Source organism: Moschus berezovskii, chromosome 11 (assembly GCF_049115385.1).
Source record: "Moschus berezovskii isolate FMDL1 chromosome 11, NW_MosBer_1.0, whole genome shotgun sequence".
Classification (NCBI taxonomy): Eukaryota; Metazoa; Chordata; class Mammalia; order Artiodactyla; family Moschidae; genus Moschus; species Moschus berezovskii.
The window spans coordinates 63,226,311-63,247,683 of record NC_142470.1 but is presented as its reverse complement, the minus strand read 5'-3'; the positions used below and the strand labels follow the sequence as shown (position 1 = coordinate 63,247,683).

Below are 21,373 nucleotides of genomic sequence, written 5' to 3'. Positions count from 1 at the left end.
AGGAAGCTGTGGTATATATACACAATGAAATATTACTCAGCTATAAAAAAAGAATGCATTTGAATCAGTCCTAATGAGGTGGATGAAACTGGAGCCTATTACATACAGCGAAAGTTTGGAAATAGAAACATTAATACAATATATTAACGCATATATATGGAATTTAGAAAGATGGTAATGATGACCCTATATGCAAGGCAGCAAAACGACATAGATGTAAAAGACTATGTCAGAGAAAGCAAGGGTGGATGATTTGAGAGAATGTGAGAGAACAGCACTGAAACATGTATATTACAGTATGTAAAATAGGTGACCAGTGCAAGTTCAATGCATGAAGCAGGGCACCCAAAGCTGGTGCTCTGGGACAACCCAGAGGGATAGAATGGGATGGGAAGAAAGGTGGGAGGGGGGTTCAGGTTGGGGGGACACATGTGCACCCATGGGTGATTCATGTCAATGTATGGCAAAACCCACCACAATATTGTAAAATATTAGCCTCCAATTAAAATAAATTAATTTAAAAAAAAAGATGCTTGAAGAAAACATCTTCGACACTCCAAGGAGTCTGAATGGTGGTGTTACTGAGTTCATGCTCATCCTGCTCTCAATACAACAGGTCAATAAATCAAGAGATGAGTTGTTGGGACAAGGAGTAGTGACTTTATCTGGAAAGTCAACACACTGAGAAGACGGTGGGCTTGTGCTCCAAAGAGCCATCTTGCCTGAGTTAGAATGCAGGCCCCTTTTATACTAAAGGGGAGGAGTAAAGTCAGACACTTCCAGATTCCCATCAGCCTGCAGAGGGGACATGTGCATTTCATCCTCCTACATTAACTCACAGGTAGGCCTGTTCAGGAGGGTTCCTGGAAGGTATTTTAGCTTACTGCTCATTAGCTGGGAGGTGGGGTTCCCAGAGATGGGCCATTATGTAGAATTTAAGCTTACAGTAAACATCCCTTTAGTGACTAACATAGACTACAAGTTAATTCTATTAAGAGGTTTTTCCCTATTACTAAAGAAACTCACTCGCTCAGTCGCTCAGTCGTGTCCGACTCTTTGCAACCCCATGGACTGTGTAGCCCACCAGGCTCCTCTGTCCAAACTAAAGAAACTAGGTTAAGAATAAACAAAGATCTCATTAAGAACAATTCCAACCAACAGACAATACCTTTTCAAATGCTAAATGAAAAAAAGAACCTAGAATTCCATGCCAGTAAAAATATCTTTCAAAAATATAGGTAAAACAGAGACGTTAAGACAAGCAACAGCTGAAAAATTTCACCGCTTAACACACCTGGATGACATGAAATGTTAAAGGGGGTGATTCAGGCAGAGGGAAAATGACACCTAAAGGAAATTCAAATTTACACAAAGTAACTGGAAATGGTTGCAGCCATGAAATTAAAAGACGCTTGCTCCTTGGAAGGAAAGTTATGACCAACCTGGATAGTATATTAAAAAGCAGAGACATTACTTTGCCAACCAAGGTCCGTCTAGTCAAGGCAATGGTTTTTCCCGTGGTCATGTATGGATGTGAGAGTTGGAGTGTGAAGAAGGCTGATCGCCGAAGAATCGATGCTTTTGAACTGTGGTGTTGGAGAAGACTCTTGAGAGTCCCTTATACTGCAAGGAGATCCAACCAGTCCATTCTAAGGGAGATCAATCCTGGATGTTCATTGGAGGGACTGATGCTAAAGCTGAAACTGCAATACTTTGGCCACCTCATGTGACGAGTTGACTCACTGGAAAAGACTCTGATGCTGGGAAAGGTTGGGGGCGGGAGGAGAAGGGGACGACGGAGAATGAGATGGCTGGATGGTATCACCGACTCTGTGGACATGAGTTTGAGTGTACTCCGGGAGTTGGTGATGGACAGGGAGGCCTGGCGTGCTGTGATTCATGGGGTCGCGGAGAGTCGGACACGACTGAGCAACTGAACTGAACTGAACTGGAAATGGTAAATATGTGACTTAAAATCTTTTTTTCCAGTTTAAAAAGTGCTTTGATATCATACTACTGTGTATAAAATAGATAACCAACAAGGACCTACCACAAAGCACAAGGAACTATACTCAATATTTTGTAATATAAAGAAAAAGAATCTGAAAATAATAGATATAATTGTATCTCTGAATCACTTTGCTGTACACCTAAAACACACACAATACTGTAAACCAACTATATACTTCAATATAAAAATCTTTTAAATGCTTTAAAATAATCAATGGTTTAAAGCAAAATCAAAACAGACTATGGGCCTTTGTAACACATACAGAAGAAAAACACATGAAAACAGCAATCCGGAGACTGAGGGCAGAATTGGTGTATTTGAATAATAAAAATGAAGAGGCATAATGTGTATCTTTAACACCAGAATGACTTAATTATCAATTATAACTAAATATACATATTGTAAACCCAAAACAATCACAAAATTTAAAAACAGAAGTATGCCTGAAGTCAAAAAGGAAATAAAATTCCTTTTTATTTTAGGAAAACAGAAAAATAACAGATCCAAAGGAGTCAGGAAAAGAGGGAGAAAAAAGAAATAATGAAAGGATGAAAAACAATAGCAAGATTGTAGATTTAAATCCAATTACATTGTTGTGACCAGTCAGAACACTCCAATGTTAACAGGCAGAGACTGTCAGGTTGGATTTCAGAAGTAAGATACAGTTATACAGTCTACTAAAACCCTACTTTAAATATGAAGACAGAGTAAAAGGATGGAAAAATATACCTCCTGAAAACATGAACGAGACAAAAACTAAAATGGCAGCATAACCAACATATTCAGTCATGTCCAGCTCTTTGTAACCCCTGGACTGTAGCTCACCAGGCTCCTCTGTCCATGGAATTCTCCAGGCAAGAATACTGCTGTAGGTTACCATTTCCTCCTCCAGGGATCTTCCCATCCCAGAGATGGAACCCAGGTCTCCTGTATTGCAGGCAGATTCTTTATCCTCTGAGCCACCAGGGGGGGAGCATAACCAAGACAAAGTCAATTCACAACAAGGAACTGCACAGAGATAAAGGAGTCATTTCTGAATGATAATGGAGCCAATTTGACAGGAGAATCTATCAACCATGGGTGTTTGCACCTAATAACGAAGTAAAAGTACCTGATGAAAAAACTGACAGAACTTGAGACCTGCAGATACCACAGACATTAAAAGAATAAGCCCACCACTGTGATAGGAAACGCCAACAAGGTTCTCTCAGTAATTGATACAACACAAATCTACAAAGCTCAAGAAGACTAAACAACACTATCAATCAGTCTGATCTAATGGACATTTAGAGGTCACTCCAACCCCCAGGAGAGGACACACATTCTCTTCAAGGGTATGCAGCACATTCACACAGAATATTTTTTACCATAAGATCAGCCTCAATGAACAAACATAAGAGGGCTGAAATTGTGTAAAATATGTTCTCTGACCACAATGCAATTAAACTAGCTATCAGTAATGGAAAGAATACCCGAGAAAATACTAAATATTCAGAAATTAAATAATACACTTCAAAAAAACCTACAGCTCAAAAACAGGCAAATTTACAAAATGTTTTTAATTTAATAAACACAACACACACACAAGAAACTCTTGCAATGCAGCTGAAGCATGTGACCGTGTTTGATGCAGGGTCTGTAAAGAATCAGTCAGTCACTGAGATGTGTCCAACTCTCTGCAACTCCATGGACTGCAGGACACCAGGCTTCCCTGTCCATCACCAACTCCCGGAGCTTGCACAGACTCATGTCCATCAAGTCAGTGATGCCATTCAACCATCTCATCCTCTGTCATCCCCTTCTCCTCCTGCCTTCAATCTTTCCCAGCATCAGGGTCTTTATCAATGAGTCAGTTCTTCGCATCAGGTGGCCAAAGTATTGGAGTTTCAGCTTCAGTCATCAGTCCTTTCTATGAATATTCAGGACTGATTTCCTTGAGGATTGACTGGTTTGATCTTGCAGTCCAAGGGATTCTCAAGACTCAAGAGTCTTCTCCAACACCACAGTTCAAAAGCATCAATTCTTCAGCACTCAGCTTTCTTTATGGTCCAACTCTCACATCCATACATGACTACTGGAAAAACTATAGCTTTGACTAGACGGACCTTTGTTGGTAATGTCTCTATAAGGTGATAAGTGAGGTAAATGAGGTCATATGAGTAGGGTCTAATCCAACAGGACTAGTGTCCTCCCAAAAAGAGATCGAGACACAGGCACCCTGAGGGAGCCACGCGAGGACCCAAGAAGGGACGGTGGTCTACACAACCAAGGAGAGAGGCCTCAGGAGGAACCAGGCCTGCTGACACTTTGATATCAGACCTTCAGCCTCCAGAGTTGCAGGAAATTAAACTTCTGGTGTTTAGGCCTCATCTGTGGTCCTCTGTGACAGCAGCCCTCACTCACTAAAGGGCCCCTTCTCCCAAGAATCATTCTGTGATGCCCGTGTTCCAATGGCCTGTGTTTTGTCTGGTTTTCTAGCTATGTCAGGTGGCAGGGTAAATCCAATTCTGTTTTTCCATTATGTCCATAAGCAAAAGTCAGAACTGGCTTTTGGTCACTCAGAAACATCTGCTCCATCTATGATCCGTTCACAGAACATCAGATTAGAAGGCAATCCAGTGAAGACTGGTGTCCTCCCAAAAATAAGTCCACAGGTTTAAAAGGTTGACTACTATAATAAGAGCCTCCCTGTGACAATGGCTTAAATAGACAGTGTTTCCTTCTCTCTCCCATGGGCAGGTTGTCCACTGAAGCTTTGACTGGTCACAGCCCCAACCTCCTCCTCCTCCATCCTGTAGAGTTTGCTCCTGTCTTTGTGGCCAGAGACTGAAGTCAACACATCCACACCCCAGCTCTCAGAAAGATGGGAAGAAGGAGGGCATCTCAGGGTCAGGCCTGGCTGCAGGGCAGACTGGAAAATGCATTTAGGGGCCATCCTGCCCTCAGAGGAGGAAGGTAAAGCCAGTGTCTCTGTATCAGGTGAGGCTTTTCTATCAAGAGATGGAGAAGAAGCCTTCCCACTGAACTGCAGGAGTGAATTAACCTCCACAGAACCCGGTTTTCCTGCAGATCACGGCAGCTGTAACTGGGCTTCCCTTGTAGCTCAGCTGGTAAAGAATCAGCCCACAATGCGGGACAGCTGGGTTTGATTTCTGGATTGGGAAGATCCCCTAGAGAAGGGAAACGCTACCCACTCCAGTATTCTGGCCTAGAGAATTCCAGGGACTGCACAGTCCATGGAGTCACAGAGTTGGACATGACTGAACAACTTTCACGGAAACGGTGTGGCTTAGGAGGCAGGAGCCCCAAGGCCGTGAAGTGGCTGCCTAGGAACATCCCGTGACAGTGGTCCTTAGACTGAGTAAAAGGAGAAATGAGCAGATCGGAGACACTGGGCCCAAAACCAAATGTTGAGGCATTCTGGGAGCATAGCCTCAGCTGAGTATGATGGACAGGACTGAGTGTGGTCACTGAAAGGTTTGACCAAGCTTTGTGATTTCAATTCTGGACACATTTCTGGGTCTAAACATTCTGAGAAGGCCCTCAGGAATTTATTAGAATAGCAGGCCCCAGCCTACCTTAGCTGTTACAGAAACAAAGTATAGAAGCTCCTGTTTGTCTGGGAGACACACAGTGGGCAGTGGATTGAGGGGGCCTCCACTACTGTTTCAAGAAAAGCCCTGCTTTCATCTGGTTTGTATGCTAAGTTTCCAGATAAGATTTCATTTGAACAAAGAGTTCTGGGGATTTGAGGATATAAAGTTTAAAACAATTTTTACAATTTTACTTGGTTGATGCAACCTGACCTTTTCTATTAATAAACAATTAATTCCAAAACCTGGAAATCACCTGGTCTGAAACTGAGGGAAGCCTGGCTGCCTTTCCAGTCCTGCCTAGCCAACCTGGGAGTCCTCTCCAACTCCTGATTCCTGAAGGCAGCTGTGTGACCACTAACCCTTCCCCAGGTCCCACAGCTGCACCTGCCTTCAGCTAGACTTCCCAGGGTGGGGGGGCCCTCTCCCTGAACTCACCGTGGCAGTTTTGGATTCACTTATGTCATGTCCTCCTTATGGAGAACCCAGTCATGCTGGTTGGTCAAACACAATAAACTGCACATTTCTGGAAATACGGTTCTACAATTACTTGAATTGTGCATGAATCTCTTCCCTTGAGGAATGCGTATCAGTGATTCTGCCATCTTCTTATATCTACCTGTGTGGCCAAGCTTTGAGCAATTGATAGATGCGATATTTAATGCCTTGACACCTTCATCTGAATTATAGAATACTCAACTGGGCAGAGCCCTGTGGTATGCCACTAGAGACCTCCCTGCGGATTGACAGTGATTTGACTGGGCCCCACAGAAGACTATGAAGCATCTGATTAAAATTGTAGGTCCTGGGCTTCTCTGGGGGCTCAGTGGTAAAGAATCCGCCTGCCAATGCAGGAGACGCGGGCTCCATCCGCGCTCTGTGAAGATCCCACAAGCCGAGAACAACTAAGCCCTTGCACCACAATTACTGAGCCCACACGCGGCAACTACTGAAGCCCGCAAGCGCAGAGACCATGCGCTTTGGAATTTGGAAAACTCAGCAGGACTGGAAAAGGTCAGTTTTCATTCCAATCCCAAAGAAAGGGCAATACAGATCAGAAGTTAAATGAAGTGCCCAGATCTCATGGCTCAGTGGACCTCCAGACCAACTCCCAAGGCTGGGCGATGAGCCAGGACCTCCATGGAAAGAGTGTGTTGGGCATGAGGGCAAAGGGCGGGCAGTAACTCTGGGATCTGCAGGCCACTTGGAAGGACTGATGCTAAAGCTGAAACTCCAATACTCTGGCCACCTCATGTGACAAGTTGACTCACTGGAAAAGACTCTGATGCTGGGAAGGATTGGGGGCGGGAGGAGAAGGGGACGACAGAGAATGAGATGGCTGGATGGCATCACCGACTCGATGGACGTGAGTTTGAGTGAACTCCGGGAGTTGGTGATGGACAGGGAGGCCTGGCGTGCTGTGATTCATGGGGTCGCAAAGAGTCAGACACGACTGAGCGACTGAACTGAACTGAGTGGGGTCCTGACAGCAGGCAGAAACACATCGACTACCGACCCCACAAGAGAAGCCACCACACCGCAACTAGAGAGCAGCCAGTCCCCACTCTCGGCGACTAGAGAAAACCCATGTAAGCAACGAAGACCTATCAAGACCAAAAATAAATAAATAACTTAAGAAATAAATAAATAAAAAGTAGGTCCTTTGATGAGTTCGCTGAAAAAACATAAATCTGCGATGTGGCAGGCGAGCAGCTGCGAGGTCGTCGTTCCCAGTCTGATTTACGTTTATTAGGGCTCTCACGCACATTTAAGATGCGTATTAAAGGGCTGAGTTCAGAGGGACGTATTGGAAGAGCCACAGTGTGGGTAACTTGGTGGTGTTGCAGGGCCTGCCCCCTCTTCCCGTGATTAGTCAGCGTTCAGGCCACTGAGCCGACCTAGGACGCCCCAAGGGCCGCCGCCAAACACGATCCAGCCAGGAGGGTTGAAGGCCTCACCGTCTGAAACCAGCGTCAGGACTGCATCTGCCACCGTACACAGGGCGCACCCACACCCAGGCCCGGCCCGCAGGGCGGCCCAGCTCTGCTGTCCAGGGTCCACACGCCCGGCTAGGAGAGGAGAAGGTCCGGCCGGGTTGGGGTGAGGTGTCGGGGAGGTGTAGGGGGAGGTGTGGCGGAGGGGCCGTGGGCAGCCGGAGGCGCAGGTTCCCCCTCCCTCCTCCAGGGCCTGCCCCGCCCGCTTTCCCCCCTCCCCCTCCTTCGGCTGCTCAGAGGCTGCCTCCCGAGCCGCGCCTCAGTCCAGGCGTTTCCGCCGGGTGAGCGCAGACTCTGAGGATCCCTCTCAGTAACCCCGAGAGGCAGCAGCGGCTCAGCTTCTGACTTTCATTCAAAACGGGTCATTGGACTTTTACACTGAAAATTAAGCTTTGAAAAAGCCGGTTACTTACCTGGTTATGGAAAACAGCATGCGCTGAGGAACCTCCAGACACTGCCCGCCCACCGCCCGGTCGCGCTCCCCGCGTCCTTAACTTTCTCGTGTGAAACACGGCACGAACGAAGCACAGCCGTGTGCCCGTCACCATCACACACACACACTCACTCCCCACGTCTCACCTCTCTTACAAGAACGCGCGCCGTCCACGCCTCGTCTGCCTCTTCAACCAGCTAACGAGAACCGCTACAAACTTGCCTCCCGGGTCGGCACAGCAGCCCGAGCCTCGAGTGCGAAACCCGTGCGTGAGCCCCAGCGCCGACGTGCCGTGCGTGGGTCTCGTGCGTGAACGTACCACGGACGTGGGTCCCGAGCGTGGACGTGCTGTGCGTGGGCCCCGTGCGTGAACGTTCTGTGGACACGCGTGCGCTGAGTCCCATTGCCGGGCCACACCTGCATCCCTGCGACCCCTGTATCGCGTGGACCCCATTTTTCTGATTCCCAGGGCGGCTGCACGTCTTGTCTTAAAGGGGCCGTTGTGTTTCTTTTTGGGAACCGTCAGGGCAAGAGCTGCTTAATTTTCTTATTTAGAGAAAAGGGCAGTTAGGTGCCAAAAAGCCGAGAGCCTGAGGGGCCTGGAACGGGAGAGAGTCATCCTGCGAACTACAGAGCGGGCCAGGGCCATCTCCCAACTGGGCTGCGGCTTCACCCAGGGTCCCTGGGAAGGATCCTCGTCCCCACCCCCAGGTTGAGCCCCGGAAGAGAGCCCCGGGGCAGGAGGCAGAGCCCGTCATTCCTCCCCGCTCGTCGCCTTCCTAGGAATCTGCGCTCTTTCCCTGATACGTGTTCAGTCCCCATCACTACCGGGTGCGCCCCTCTACTCGCGGGGCTGGCGTCCAGCCCAGTCCCAACTGAATCGCCCCTTTGGTGGTCCCTCCACGGCGCGGCCCCGGTGCTCACCTTTTTTGGGGCCTCCCGTTTACCTGGAGCCTCTTCTCAGTAGTTCCTTCAACTCTTACCGGGACCCTTAGGGACACTTCCTGACACTTCCCCTCTCCTTCTGCCCAACTGGCCCTCCTCCCGTCCCGGTTCAAACAGGCCCACTCCAGCCCTCCTGAAACTGAGGCCGAGGCCTGGCAGGTTCCCCGGGTCACTCAGGACCCGACCTGGGCCAGAATAGACTGTGGCTTGCTTGTCCAGCTTCAGTGCCAGCCCTGGGCACCGAGTCCTTCCCACGCAGCGCCTCTCCAGCCTCCCTGAAGTCCTGACAAGGGCCCTGTGATTACTCTGGGCCCACCAGGTGGCCAAGAGTGGCTCCCAACTCCTGTCGGCTGGCTAGCAACTTCAGCCCCTCTCTGTCATTTGTAACCTGAGAGGGTTTGGGACACTGGGGACCGTGGCTCTCCATCCGCAGCACGCTTGACTCACAGCCCCTCGCTGCTGCCCTCCCAGTCCCCCTCCTGCTTTAGAGGGGGACAGTCCCTTCCCCTGTTTCATCCAGGGGTTGGGGTCCCTGGGAAGGAACCTCGTCCCCACCCCCAGGCTGAACCCCAGGCAAGCACCGGGTCAGGAGGCAGAGCCCGTTACCTCTGCATTTTCTTTCTGCTTTCCTTTCCTCCTGTTTCCTCTGCCCTTCCCCACAGGGGTGAAACCAGCAAAGGGAAACGTGCCAGAACTTGGATGTGGCTCTTGGAGTCCAGGTTGCGGGGGAGGGTGGGCAGGGGAAGGGGGCGGTGGTTGATGTGTTCTTCCCTGCTGTCAGGACTCGACTAGGTGGCCTGCAGATCCCAAAGTCACTGCCTGCCCTTTGCCCTCATGCCCAACACACTCTTTCCATGGAGGTCCCAGCTCATCGCCCAGCCTTGGGAGCTGGTCTTGGAGGTCCACTGAACCATGAGATCTGGGCACTTCATTTAACTTCTGATCTATATTGCCCTTTCTTTGGGATTGGAATGAAAACTGACCTTTTCCAGTCCTGCTGAGTTTTCCAAATTTGCTGGTATATTCAGTGTAGCACTTTAACAGCATCATCTTTTAGGGTTTAAAATAGCTCAACTGGAATTTCATCACCTCCACTAGCTTTGTTCATAGTGATGCTCTCTAAGGTGCCCTTGACTTTGCATTCCAGGATGTCTGGCTCTAGGTGAGTGATCACACCATCATGGGTCATGAAGATCCTTTTTGTACGGTTCTTCTGTGTATTCTTGCCACCTCTTCTTAATATCTTCTCCTTCTGTTCAGTTCAGTTCAGTCGCTCGGTCGGCTGTGACATGAGTCACAGCACGCCAGGCCTCCCTGTCCATCACCAACTCCCAGAGTTCACTCAAACTCATCTCCATTGAGTCGGTGATGCCATCCAGCCATCTCATTCTCTGTCATCCCCTTCTCCTCCTGCCCCCAATCCCTCCCAGCATCAGAGTCTTTTCCAGTGAGTCAACTCTTCGAATGAGGTGGCCAAAGTATTGTAGCTTCAGCTTCAGCGTTAGTCCTTCCAATGAACACCCAGGATTGATCTCCTTTAGAATGGACTGGTTGGATCTCCTTGCAGTCCAAGGGACTCTCAAGAGTCTTCTCCAACACCACAGTTCAAAAGCATCAATTCTTCGGTGATCAGCTTTCTTCACAGTCCAATTCTCACATCCATGCACGACCACTGGAAAAACCATAGCCTTGACTAGACGGACCTTGGTCGGCAAAGTAATGTCTCTGCTTTTTAATATGCTATCTAGGTTGGTCATAACTTTCCTTCCAAGGAATAAACGTCTTTTAATTTCATGGCTGCAATCAGCATCCGCAGTGATTTTGGAGCCCCCAAAAACAAAGTCTGACACTGTTTCCACTGTTTCCCCATCTATTTCCCATGAAGTGATGGGACCAGATGCCACGATCTTAGAAGCATAAGATATTAAGAAGAGGTGGCAAGAATACACAGAACTGTACAAAAAAGATCTTCACGACCAAGATAATCATGTTGGTGTGATCACTGACCTAGAGCCAGATATCTTGGAATGTGAAAGTCAAGTGGGCCTTAGGAAGCATCACTATGAACAAAGCTAGTGGAGCTGATGGAATTCCAGTTGAGCTATTTCAAATCCTGAAAGATGATGCTGTGACAATGCTGCACTCAATATACCAGCAAATTTGGAAAACTCAGCAGTGGCCATAGGACTGGAAAAGGTCAGTCTTCATTCCAATCCCAAAGAAAGGCAATGCCAAAGAATGCTCAAACTACCACACAATTGCACTGCTTCTATTAGGTCCATATAATTTCTGTCCTTTATTGAGCCCATCTTTGCATGAAATGTTCCCTTGGTATCTCTAGTTTTCTTGAAGAGAGCTCTAGTCTTCCCCATCCTATTGTTTTCCTCTATTTCTTTGCATTGATCACTGAGGAAGGCTTTCTTATCTCTCCTTGCTATTCTTTGGAATTCTGCATTCAAATGGGTATATCTTTCTTCTTCTCCTTTGCCTTTAGCTTCTCTTCTTTTCTCAGCTATTTGTAAGTCCTCCTCAGACAACCATTTTGCCTTTTTGCATTTCTTTTTCTTGGGGATGGTCTTGATTACTGCCTCCTGTATAATGTCACAAGCCAGGTTTCAACAGTATAGGAACCGTGAACTTACACATGTTCAAGCTGGATTTAGAAAAGGCAGAGTAACCAGAGATCAAATTGCCAACATCCGCTGGATCATCGAAAAAGCAAGAGAGTTCCAGAAAAACATCTGCTTTATTGACTACGCCAAAGCCTTTGATGGTGTCAATCACAACAAACTGTGGAAAATTCTTCAAGAGATGGGAATACCAGACCGCCTTACCTAAGAAATCTGTATGCAGTTCAAGAAGCAACAGTTAGAACTGCACATGAAACAACAAACTGGTTCCAAATTGGGAAAGGAATATGTCAAAGCTGTACGTTGTCACCCTGCTTATTTAACTTATATGCAGAGAACATCATGCAAAATGTGGGGCTGGATGAAACACAAACTGGAATCAAGATTGCCAGAAGAAATACAAATAACCTCAGGTACTCAGATGATACCACCACCTTTATGGCAGAAAGTAAAGAGCCTCTTGATGAAAATGAAAGAGGAAAGTGGAAAAGTTTGTTTAAAACGCAACATTTAGAAAACTAAGATCATGGCATCTGGTTCCATCACTTCATGGCAAATAGATGGGGAAACAATAGAAACAGTGACAGACTATTTTTTTGGGGCTCCAAAATCACTGCAGATGGTGACTGCAGCCATGAAATTAAAAGACGCTTGTTCCTTGGAAGAAAAGTTTTGACCAACCTAGATAGCATATTATAAAAGCAGAGACATTACTTTGGCAACAAAGGTCTGTCTAGTCAAAGCTATGGTTTTTCCAGTAGTCATGTATGGATGTGAGAGTTGGTCTATAAAGAAAGCTGAGGGCCAAAGGATTGATACTTTTGAACTGTGGTGTTGGAGAAGACTCTTGAGAGTCCCTTGGACTGCAAGGAGATCCAACCAGTCCATCCTAAAGGAAATTGGTCCTGAATATTCATTGGAAGGACTGATGCTGAAGCTGAAACTCCAATACTTTGGCCACCTATGGGAAGAATTGACACATTGAAAAAGACCCTAATGCTGGGAAAGATTGAAGGCAGGAGGAGAAGGGGATGACAGAGGATGAGATGGTTGGATGGCATCACCAACTTGATGGACATGAGTTTGATCAAGCTCCAGGAGTTGGTGAAGGACAGGGAAGCCTGGTGTGCTGCAGTCCATGGGGTCGCAAAGAGTTGGACACAACTGAGTGACTAAACTGAGCTGAACTCCATTGCCCATCTGGCCAAGTGTCTTTGGTCTGGTTTCCTGGAGAGGTGAGTGGAGGCTTCATCATGGCAGTGCAGCCCTCCTGTCCCCTCCCCACCCCCAAGTTCACTCCATTCCTATGGAAGAGAGAAATAGCTCTCAGGGCTAAGCTCCCCTCCAGCTCCAGTGATGGGAAAGTCAGAGGTTCTGGGCAGTAGTCCAGGCCAGGAGAGCAGCTCCTGGGCCATGGGCAGTCCTCCACCTGCTACTGGTGACAAGCTCCCTTTTGGAAATCGGCAGCCTCCTGGTACCCCTCCTGCTGGTGGGTGTCAGGCACCCCGCACCCGGTGTTCCAGAACAGGTCTCCTTGGCCCAGATGCCTGAGACAGGGCCATGAGTGTGCTCATCTGGAGGCTGATTTCAGGCGCCCCTAGCCCACAGAACCTGCATGACTCCTGGCGTGAAGACTTCCAGCAAGGAAGGGAGGGGCATCACCTATAGAAAGCCATTCTGCCCTTCCAGGCAGGCAAGACCCTGAAGGGCACCTAGAGATGCCCACGCCCACCCAGGCTCAGCTCTGCTGGCCCAGCAGTGGACTCCTCCCTGTGCTGGATGTGGCTGTCTGGCACCCCCATACCCTCAGTGCCCTAACCCCTGCCACACAGACCCCAGGTTCCCCACTCTGAGGTTCTTGGCGGTGGCAGGGCTGTGTGCCCACAGGCAGTGGAGGGGATGTGGGGGTCTTCTGACAGCTTAGCTCCCACCCAGCCCGGCCCCACCTGACTGCTCCCCCATCCAGAAACCAGACTTCTCCACGTTCAGTTTTATTTAAAGACTCGGAATCACAGGCATCGTGGTTTGTCATCAGTTCGTTCCTCCAAAATCACACACATCTGTGTCTAACAGAAACAACGGGTGCGTGTGTGTGACTGTGCAAAGTGCCAAGCATTTCCCAGCCAGAGCCCACATTCACCGCATGGCTGCCACCCCTGACTCTGCTCCTGTGGCCCTCTGGTGGCCCTGGTTAGCCCTGTGTCTCTGGTTTCTAGACCAAGGTTTGCACTGAGAACACAGTAGTTATCAATTTAAAGGAAACTTGGTGAAACCTCCACAGTGTGGGAAATCTGAAATGTGGTGACCACTGCGTGTTTCGACAGTGGAAGCCTTCGGAGGGGTCTCCTCTCTGCGGTGACAGGAGGGCCTCTTGGCCTGAGGTCCCCCCTCTTGTTCCTTCACTGCCAGCCCTGTCAGAACATCTCCAGACGCAGCGGGGCCACTGGAAGGGCTGAAGAGATGGGCTTTTCCAAACTCCCACCAACGCCGAGGCCCCTCTAACCCTAGGAGGACCGAGGCTGTGAACACCAGGCTCCCCAGGCTCACAAGGTGCCTGCAGAAGTTCTGCCCATTTGCTGTCTCCCCAGAGATCTTTTCAACCAAGTCCTACTAGTTTTACAAAAAGGCAGCACCAGATGTATGAAAAATAGGCAGTGTACGACCTGTTAGAGATTTATAAAGTCTAACAGCTTTGCAGTAAAAAGGTGTAAGAAAGAAGCACGAGAGCAGGACAGTGGTAGCAAGGCGAGAAGCACTGTGTACACCTCGCCTGCGGGAGCCGAGCGCTGCCTCAGGGACCTGGTCGATAATGACCTGGGTCAGGGCACCATGCTAAGGGTCCCGGTGGTGGTGCCTGAGGTATAGATGGGGTGAGGAGCAATCCAGACCCAAGTGAAGCCCGGAGCCGCCTTGAGAACGCTCTCCAAATGCGCTGGGCCCGTGCTCCCTGTCAGCCCCATGAGTAGAGGGCAAGAAGGGTCCTGGGAGCAAACCACCCCACAGTGTGTGGGTCCTGCCACCTGCCTGGAGGGACTGGGGCCTCTGGCGGCTGCTCCCCTGGGGTCCCTGCACCTCTGTCCCTGGGGGGCAGGCACAGCCTCAGAAGCTCTCCACGAAGCTGCCGGGGAAGAGGCCGGTGCGGCCGTTCCTCTGCAGGGTCCCCTTGTACCAGCCGTCCTCACGCTTCTTGTGCACGAAGACCACATCCCCCTCCTTCAGCTCGATCTCTGCCTCGCTCTGGGGTGGGTATGAGACCACCACGCGGTACCTGGGGAAACAGACACCGGGGTGAGCAAGCAGCCCACCGTCTCCAGGGTTTCAGGGCCTCTCGCCCGTTTTTGGACCAACGTGCCATAAAATCCCTGGGTTTCCACTGTGGGAGCCTCTGCCTGCTGTCTGGGCTCTGATCAGGGACAGACCTCAGCAGGTGGTCTCCCCAGATCTGAGACAGCCATGCCTGGCCAAGGGCACAGGGTGGGTCTGCACTCCACACCTGCCCGGAAAGCCTCAAGGAGGCGGCTCTGAGGACCAGCCTTCTAAAGCACCCCCAGGATGACGGCAGGTGGCTGTGACCCAGCCTCCCTGCCATCCAGCCCAGCAGAGCTGCTGGTCTGCACCCCTCCAGCTGGGGGCCACACAGGCATTCCCACTGGTGTCCCACTGGCCCCGTGCCCACTGCCCTTCTGGGGGTGATGACTGGGCAGGGGGCTGAAGGCTCTGTGCACAGCCCACTCTGGGTGATCTGGTAGCCAGCAGAGCACCTGTTCTCACTGGCTGCAAACCGCAGACACCACGGGCTGGGCATGGGAGGTCAGTGAAGTCTCTCCGATGGACCTGCCAAGCTCTGGGCCTCGCCATGCTCCTCATCTCTCCCCACCCCACCCTCACCCCCACCCCCAGCGCACCATACACACCACCCTCCTGGGCTGGAACCACATGGCTCAGATGAGAAGCACGCTGGGAAGAGGACCTATGCTTCCATCTGTCCCCACTCCCTCCAGACCTACCTCAGCCCCACGGCTCCACCTCCCAGCTCAGCTCTGCCCACTGGTCTGGCCCCTGGGCTCAGTCTGGCCCATACTCCTGCTGTAGGCAGTGGCAGAGAAGGAGTGGTCGAGGCTGGGCTGGGGAGAGCCATTCTCAGCCAGGCCACCCTCTGTTCTCCCAGCCCCGCGAGTCCCACAAATCCCCAGGTGTCCTCCCTGGGCCAGAGTGCAGACTGTGACACTCCGTTTCTCCAGTCACCCCCTGCCCCCATGCTCTCAGAGCTCTGGGCCCTCCCTCCCCTCTCTCTGAGAAGGGCTGCCCACCCCCTCCTCCCTTCCTGGCTGGGGAAGGGGAGGGATTGCTGACCATGCCCTGGGCCCTGCCTCCCCGTCAGTCACAGCCACACCAAGGGCCCCTGAAGGAGTCTGGCAGCTGGTGGTCCCCAGGGTCCTCAAGGGCTTCTGTCCACAGAGCCTCTGACCTGGTATTTCCTGGACCTGGAGGAATCAGGATGTAATAAAACGAGAGGTCCCAGGTCAGCTCTTCTAGAAGTGAGGCCCACAGACTGGGCACCCTGGGCCCACTGGACGAGATTCTGGGGGGAGTGGACCAGGGAACAAGGTTCCTCAGAATCTTCCCGCAGATGTCTAAGGACCAGGGTGCCGAATGAAAACATTAAGGCCAACTTCATCCTCCTTCAACCACCTGCACACAGCCTGGGAACCAGCCTGTCTGGCTGGGGTTGGTGGGAGGCTTGGGGAAGACGCCCAGGCAGAGAAAACCCAGGTCCCAGCCCGCTCCAGGCGGTGGAAGCAGGGGCAGAGAGAAAGGGGGTCTCTGGGCTGGCTGGGCTGGTGTGCAGGCCCTGGTGCTGAGAGAGCAGGCTGGCCCAGCTCCCCAGGTGCCTGCAGTGTGCAGGCTGGGGCCAGGTTCCACCTTGGTTCCTTTCAGGGTGAGGAAGGGGTGACAGCTCCTCCCAACCTGGCATATCTGTGAGCAGCTGCCTGCCGGCCACTCCCTGGAGGAGGACGGGTGGCTGCTGGGACACAGCAGCGCCTGTGAGGTCAGCCGACACCACGCAGACAAAGTCTCCCACCCCTAGCACCCAGGCTGCGTGACCACCAGGACCGGCGCCTCCCCCATGGCTTCCAGCCACCACCGCTTTCATCTCTGCAGACACCTGCCACTCCCTTCCAACCCCCCAAGGAAAGAGCATGATGAGATCATTTCTCAACAAGTTTTAGCTTTTGCCTCAACTGCCAGATGTGAAACAAGAAACTTTAAAAATGTAATTAAAAATTAACTTGGTGCTTCTGAGCAATCCCGTGATTTAAAGAGCCCGGATGGATGACGTTGACCAACTGTCTATGAGACGAGCATTCGGGATTCCATCCCGATCCTTCCAAAACGCTGAAGGGCCAAGAGAAGAGGCAGGGCAGCAGCTCGTGGCACAGTCCTGGTGTCGTGCGTCAGACACACATAGCGTGTCTGCAGACTGGGCTCAGGAACTACTTGACTGCTGCAGGTGCCACTGACGGGCGTGCGGGGTGGGGGGCATACCGTGTGTCACATGAGGGGCCCTGGTGAGGACGAGGGGTCCCAGGTCGGGATTTTGGTCATCACAGCGGTGTCCTACCAGACCTTGGAAATGATAAGAATATACACTGGACACCACACTTGAAGGTCTACATGGGCCTGGGGTCCCTGCGGCGTCTGACAGATTCCCACAGACAGCAGATAACAATGTAGACATCTGGCAGTTCTGAAAGCAACCTCACGGGGACACAGTTGAGGGTCTCAGGGAGACTGTGTCCCCTCCCCTTTTCCTGCCCCTAGAAGCTGCCAGCGTTCCCGAGAAGCATTCCTGTTCTTCCTCCGACTCAAAGCCAGCATGGCAAGCTGAACTCCTCGTCTGCCTGCGAGGACTCCTATGGTCACACGGGCATGCCTGGGTCTGGATGACCTCTCCACTTTAGGGTCAGCTGCTTGGTCCATCTGCCATCCTATCCTTGGTGTGCGGATTAGGGCAGAGATGTCTTTGGGAGCCATTATTCCACTATCATGACCCACAAGAGATCAAAGCAAGAAACTTCTAAATCCCAACAGAGCTCGACAGCTGACAGGCCAGCAGGAGGTGACATACCACCTGTGCATGTGAACATGGAGGACTGTCAATCAAAGGGGGAAGACCACCCCCTCCCACCATGATCTCACTCACTGTCATGTATGTGATGTCACACGACACTGTCACACACGTCATCTTTTGTGTTGTTACGGTTGTCCTTGCCCTTGCTGTTCACTGGGAGGAGAAGAGGGCAACAGAGGATGAGACAGTTGGATGACATCACTGACTCAATGGACACAAGTCTGAGCAAACATTGGAAACAGGGAAGGACAGAGGATCATGGCGTGCTGCAGTCCATGAGGTTGCAAAGAGTCGGACATGACTTAGCAACTGAACAACAAATTTGTTCGTCCTTTCCTGGGTACTAATTCTGTTGCTTTGCAAATATAATAACCCCAGGCACCGTCATCCTCATGTTGTGTGTGGGGACTGGGACTCAAACAGCAAAGGGTGACAAGGCTGTTAAGCGGCGGATGGTGGTGCACGGGGAGGACGGGGAGGGTGTGCAGGCCGGAGATCAGCCGACTCCAGCAGGACAGCCGGACAAGAGCTTTCCTGATCCCCAAGCAATGTCCAGAAACACATCTCCCTGTGCACTGCCCAGAGGCTGGGGTGCTACAGACCACCCAAGGCTAGGTTCCTGGAAGGGCAGTACCCTGCCTCCTAAGGCCTCCTCCTGAGAGCCTGGCCGGCCTGGGGGGTGCTCCCCATAGTTCCTCCACACACACCTGGACAGTCTCCCTCAACAGCACCCTCAACCTAAAGGTCCTTCCTCTGAGATCACTGTCAGGGAGAAATGGCCTGCACACAGGTGGCACCAGACAGGCCAGTGACAGCACCCCTCATCCACACGTTGGGAGTGTGGCCTGAGGCCAGGTGAGCTGCCCCAGCCTGAAGGTGACATTGCTGTCATCATGTCCTTGGCTCCAGTCTGTTGGGGGCCAGGACGTGGCATCCTGAGGGCTGCACAGCGCTGTGCAGGGCGAGGGCCATGCTAGGCAGTGCTGGTCACTAACAAGCTGTGCAGGGTGCTGGGCAGGAGGACATCCGGGGCCCCAGGGATGACATCCAGATTAGCCGGGACTGTCAGTGAATGGGAGGAATTCCCTGAATTTTCTAGTTACTCAAAGACTCCCGAGATTTTTTACAGCAGGGTCTTTAAGCCCCGGGTGGAGTCTGGAGGTTGAGAGAGATGAGAAGAAAAGAACTCAGAAGAGACGTGAGGGCAGCTTCAGCACCTGCAGGGTCTGTCACCCTGACTGGAGATGCTCCAGGAGCCCAGCTGTGGGCCTTGGAGAAGGGCCAAACCCCTGCAGAGATCATAGGCAGCTGGGCTGGTCTCGTGTAAGAAGGAAAGCTCCGATGTGGGAGAGCGGCCCCAAGGTGGAGGGAAGTGGAGGAAGAAAGGCAGGTGAGTGGTGCGTGAGGTTGAGTGTGGCATGTGTGTGTGTCTGTGGTGTCTGTATTGTGTCTGGTGTACATGGTGTGTGTGGTTATCTGTATTGTGTCTATGTACATGGTGAGTGTGTGGTGTCTGTATTGTGTCTGATGTACATGGTGTCTATGGCGTACATGGTGTGTGAGGTGTGTCTCACGGAAGAGCTGGCATTGGCCAGTGTAGCCGAGTCGGGGAAGGATTCTGACAGACACCAAGACTGTGTTCTCAGGAGACGCCCCTCCTTTTACCATTTATGCAGCTCTCGGAGGAGGAGGCGCTCAGAAAGGAAAGTACTTCCTCCCTGCAGGCCCCCGGCCTGTTTGAAGCTCTCTAAGGACCGATGACTCAAATGGGCCTCCTCACCAAGAGGATGCTGACCTCTGGCCCTTCCACCTGAGGCCTTGGTGAACTCAGTTCCCTGATCCAGAAACTCTGGGCTGAACTCTATGAAATAGCTGGCGTTGGTGAAAAACAGAAGAATACTGGCCATGTCATATGGTTTAACCCTGAGCCAATCTGGGGTGAGGGGGCCAGGCTTCCAGAGGAGTTTCCCAGGGTGGGATCACTCCAGGGTCCCACGGGGCTTGGGGCGCAGCTCATCTCTTTGGGCTCTGAACACCTCAGTTCCACCAGATTTTCCTTGTAAATCCAAACTTAGGTCGCAGATGGACTCAGAATGTGAGACCTGCTCCTGTTTTATCCAAGTCTCTGGGACAGTGAGGGACACCAGGCAGGTTCACTCCCCAGGAATCCCATCGTCCCTTTCCCCAAAGTGGCTCCAGCCCTCAGAGACCACCGCACCCAGGCCCAGAAGCACACAGCTCCCCCCATTACCTCTCTCTGGGAAGTGGCTTGGGCTCAGGGCGGACAGCGATTGTGGAGAACGCAGCTGGTCGGGTGGGTGACGGGAAGCTCAGATCCAAGGAGCCCGCCTTCCTGTGCAGTGGCTCCATCCCCAAGGCACCCTGCATCTCGCCTTCGATGGGACAGGACCCAGCCCTGCCATGGATGGACAGCAAGGACACTTCGGGCCCCACTGCGCCCTGGAGCGAGGCGTCCACTGCCTGGGGGTCATGGGTGGGAGAGGTGGATGGTGGGGAGCGCGACTTCCTTCTGGTGGATGCACCGGCCAGCAGCTTCAGCAGCCCACTCTTCCTGTCTTTCTAGAGACACACAAAATGAACTTGGGTAAGTGCTTCCAGCGAGGGGTGTGGCCCTGTCAGGAGACTCTGGTCCTGGTCAAGTGAAACTGCCTAGAGGATGACGGCGAAGATGGAAAGCTTTCCCATCTCACTTCCTTCCTTTCCTGAGATGTGGAAGACATGCTAGCACAGACCTAGACCTGGAGGTGCCAACCCGACAATCCCCTCCTTAGGACCCCCCTCCAGACTACCGCTCTCAGGACCCCCTCTCAGGAACCCTGATCTCAGGACCAACCCCCCTCAGGACCACATCCCAGCCTGGAAACATCACCAGTTGAGGGCACCACGGGTCTCCTGCAGCGGGAGGGGGTGGTTATTCCACATTAGTACCGAGTATCCCACACACCTTCAGCTGGAGGCCCTGACATTGCTGTTTGTGGTTGTACCACACGGGGAGCCGAGTTCCACGTGTGTCACATATGTGTGTGCATGTATGAGTGCGGGTGTGTGGAGGGGGAAGACGTGTACACGCAGAGGTGCTTCCATGGAAATGTGCTGGCCTTGGTGTCCAGTCTGGTGGCTCTCCTGGAACTGACTGTTCTGACGTTGGATGAGGACTAGCTAGCTAGCAGGGGGTGTGGTGTGAAACAGGTGGCACTTGAGTCTGACACGGAGCCCCGGGTCGGCGATGGCCACCACAGCGTCTGATTGGGTCATGGGGCTGGTTGGACTCCACAGCGGCCCGACGGGGACTCCTTTTTCCACCCCAGCTGTTGGGGAGTCAGTGATGCTGAAATCGTCATAAAGCATACTTAGCAGGGATGTGTGCCTCAAGGTAAGTCAGTAACACTTCAGTATGAACAAATCTGAAGTTGTTCTCTACTCCCAGCACTGGTACTGATGGAAAGGACTGGAGCTGATGTCCTGAATGCACACCACGGCTGGCATGGGCAAGCCCCAGCCTGGAGGGGAGCAGGCACGGGGGCAACGAGGCACAGGGCGGCCTTGACTAGCATCCACCACGCAATGAGCATGGGACACACTCAGGAGAGCTTTGGTCAGCTAGCCACCAGGG

General features: G+C 51.7%; 1 protein-coding gene and 1 long non-coding RNA gene across 5 annotated transcripts in view; both read right to left on the bottom strand.

Moving 5' to 3' along the window:
- Nucleotides 1-8,292, bottom strand: part of LOC148776172 (uncharacterized) — a 36,992-nt gene extending 28,700 nt beyond the window's left edge. For both annotated transcript variants that reach the window (XR_016038585.1, XR_016038586.1), the window contains exon 1: nucleotides 8,178-8,292. This is a non-coding gene — a long non-coding RNA (uncharacterized LOC148776172). The remainder of the gene's footprint in view (nucleotides 1-8,177) is intronic.
- A 5,271-nt stretch (nucleotides 8,293-13,563) lies between these two features.
- Nucleotides 13,564-21,373, bottom strand: part of SH3RF3 (SH3 domain containing ring finger 3) — a 157,684-nt gene continuing 149,874 nt past the window's right edge. For 2 of the 3 annotated variants that reach the window (XM_055400055.2, XM_055400054.2), the window contains 2 exons: nucleotides 19,991-20,319; nucleotides 13,564-14,874 (listed from right to left, as the gene is read on the bottom strand). In XM_055400055.2, the coding sequence (XP_055256030.1) occupies nucleotides 14,706-14,874; nucleotides 19,991-20,319 (498 nt within the window). In that variant the 3' untranslated portion in view covers nucleotides 13,564-14,705. Of the gene's footprint in view, nucleotides 14,875-16,020; nucleotides 17,893-19,990; nucleotides 20,320-21,373 lie in introns of those variants that run through there. The other variant, XM_088841403.1, reaches the window with a different exon arrangement.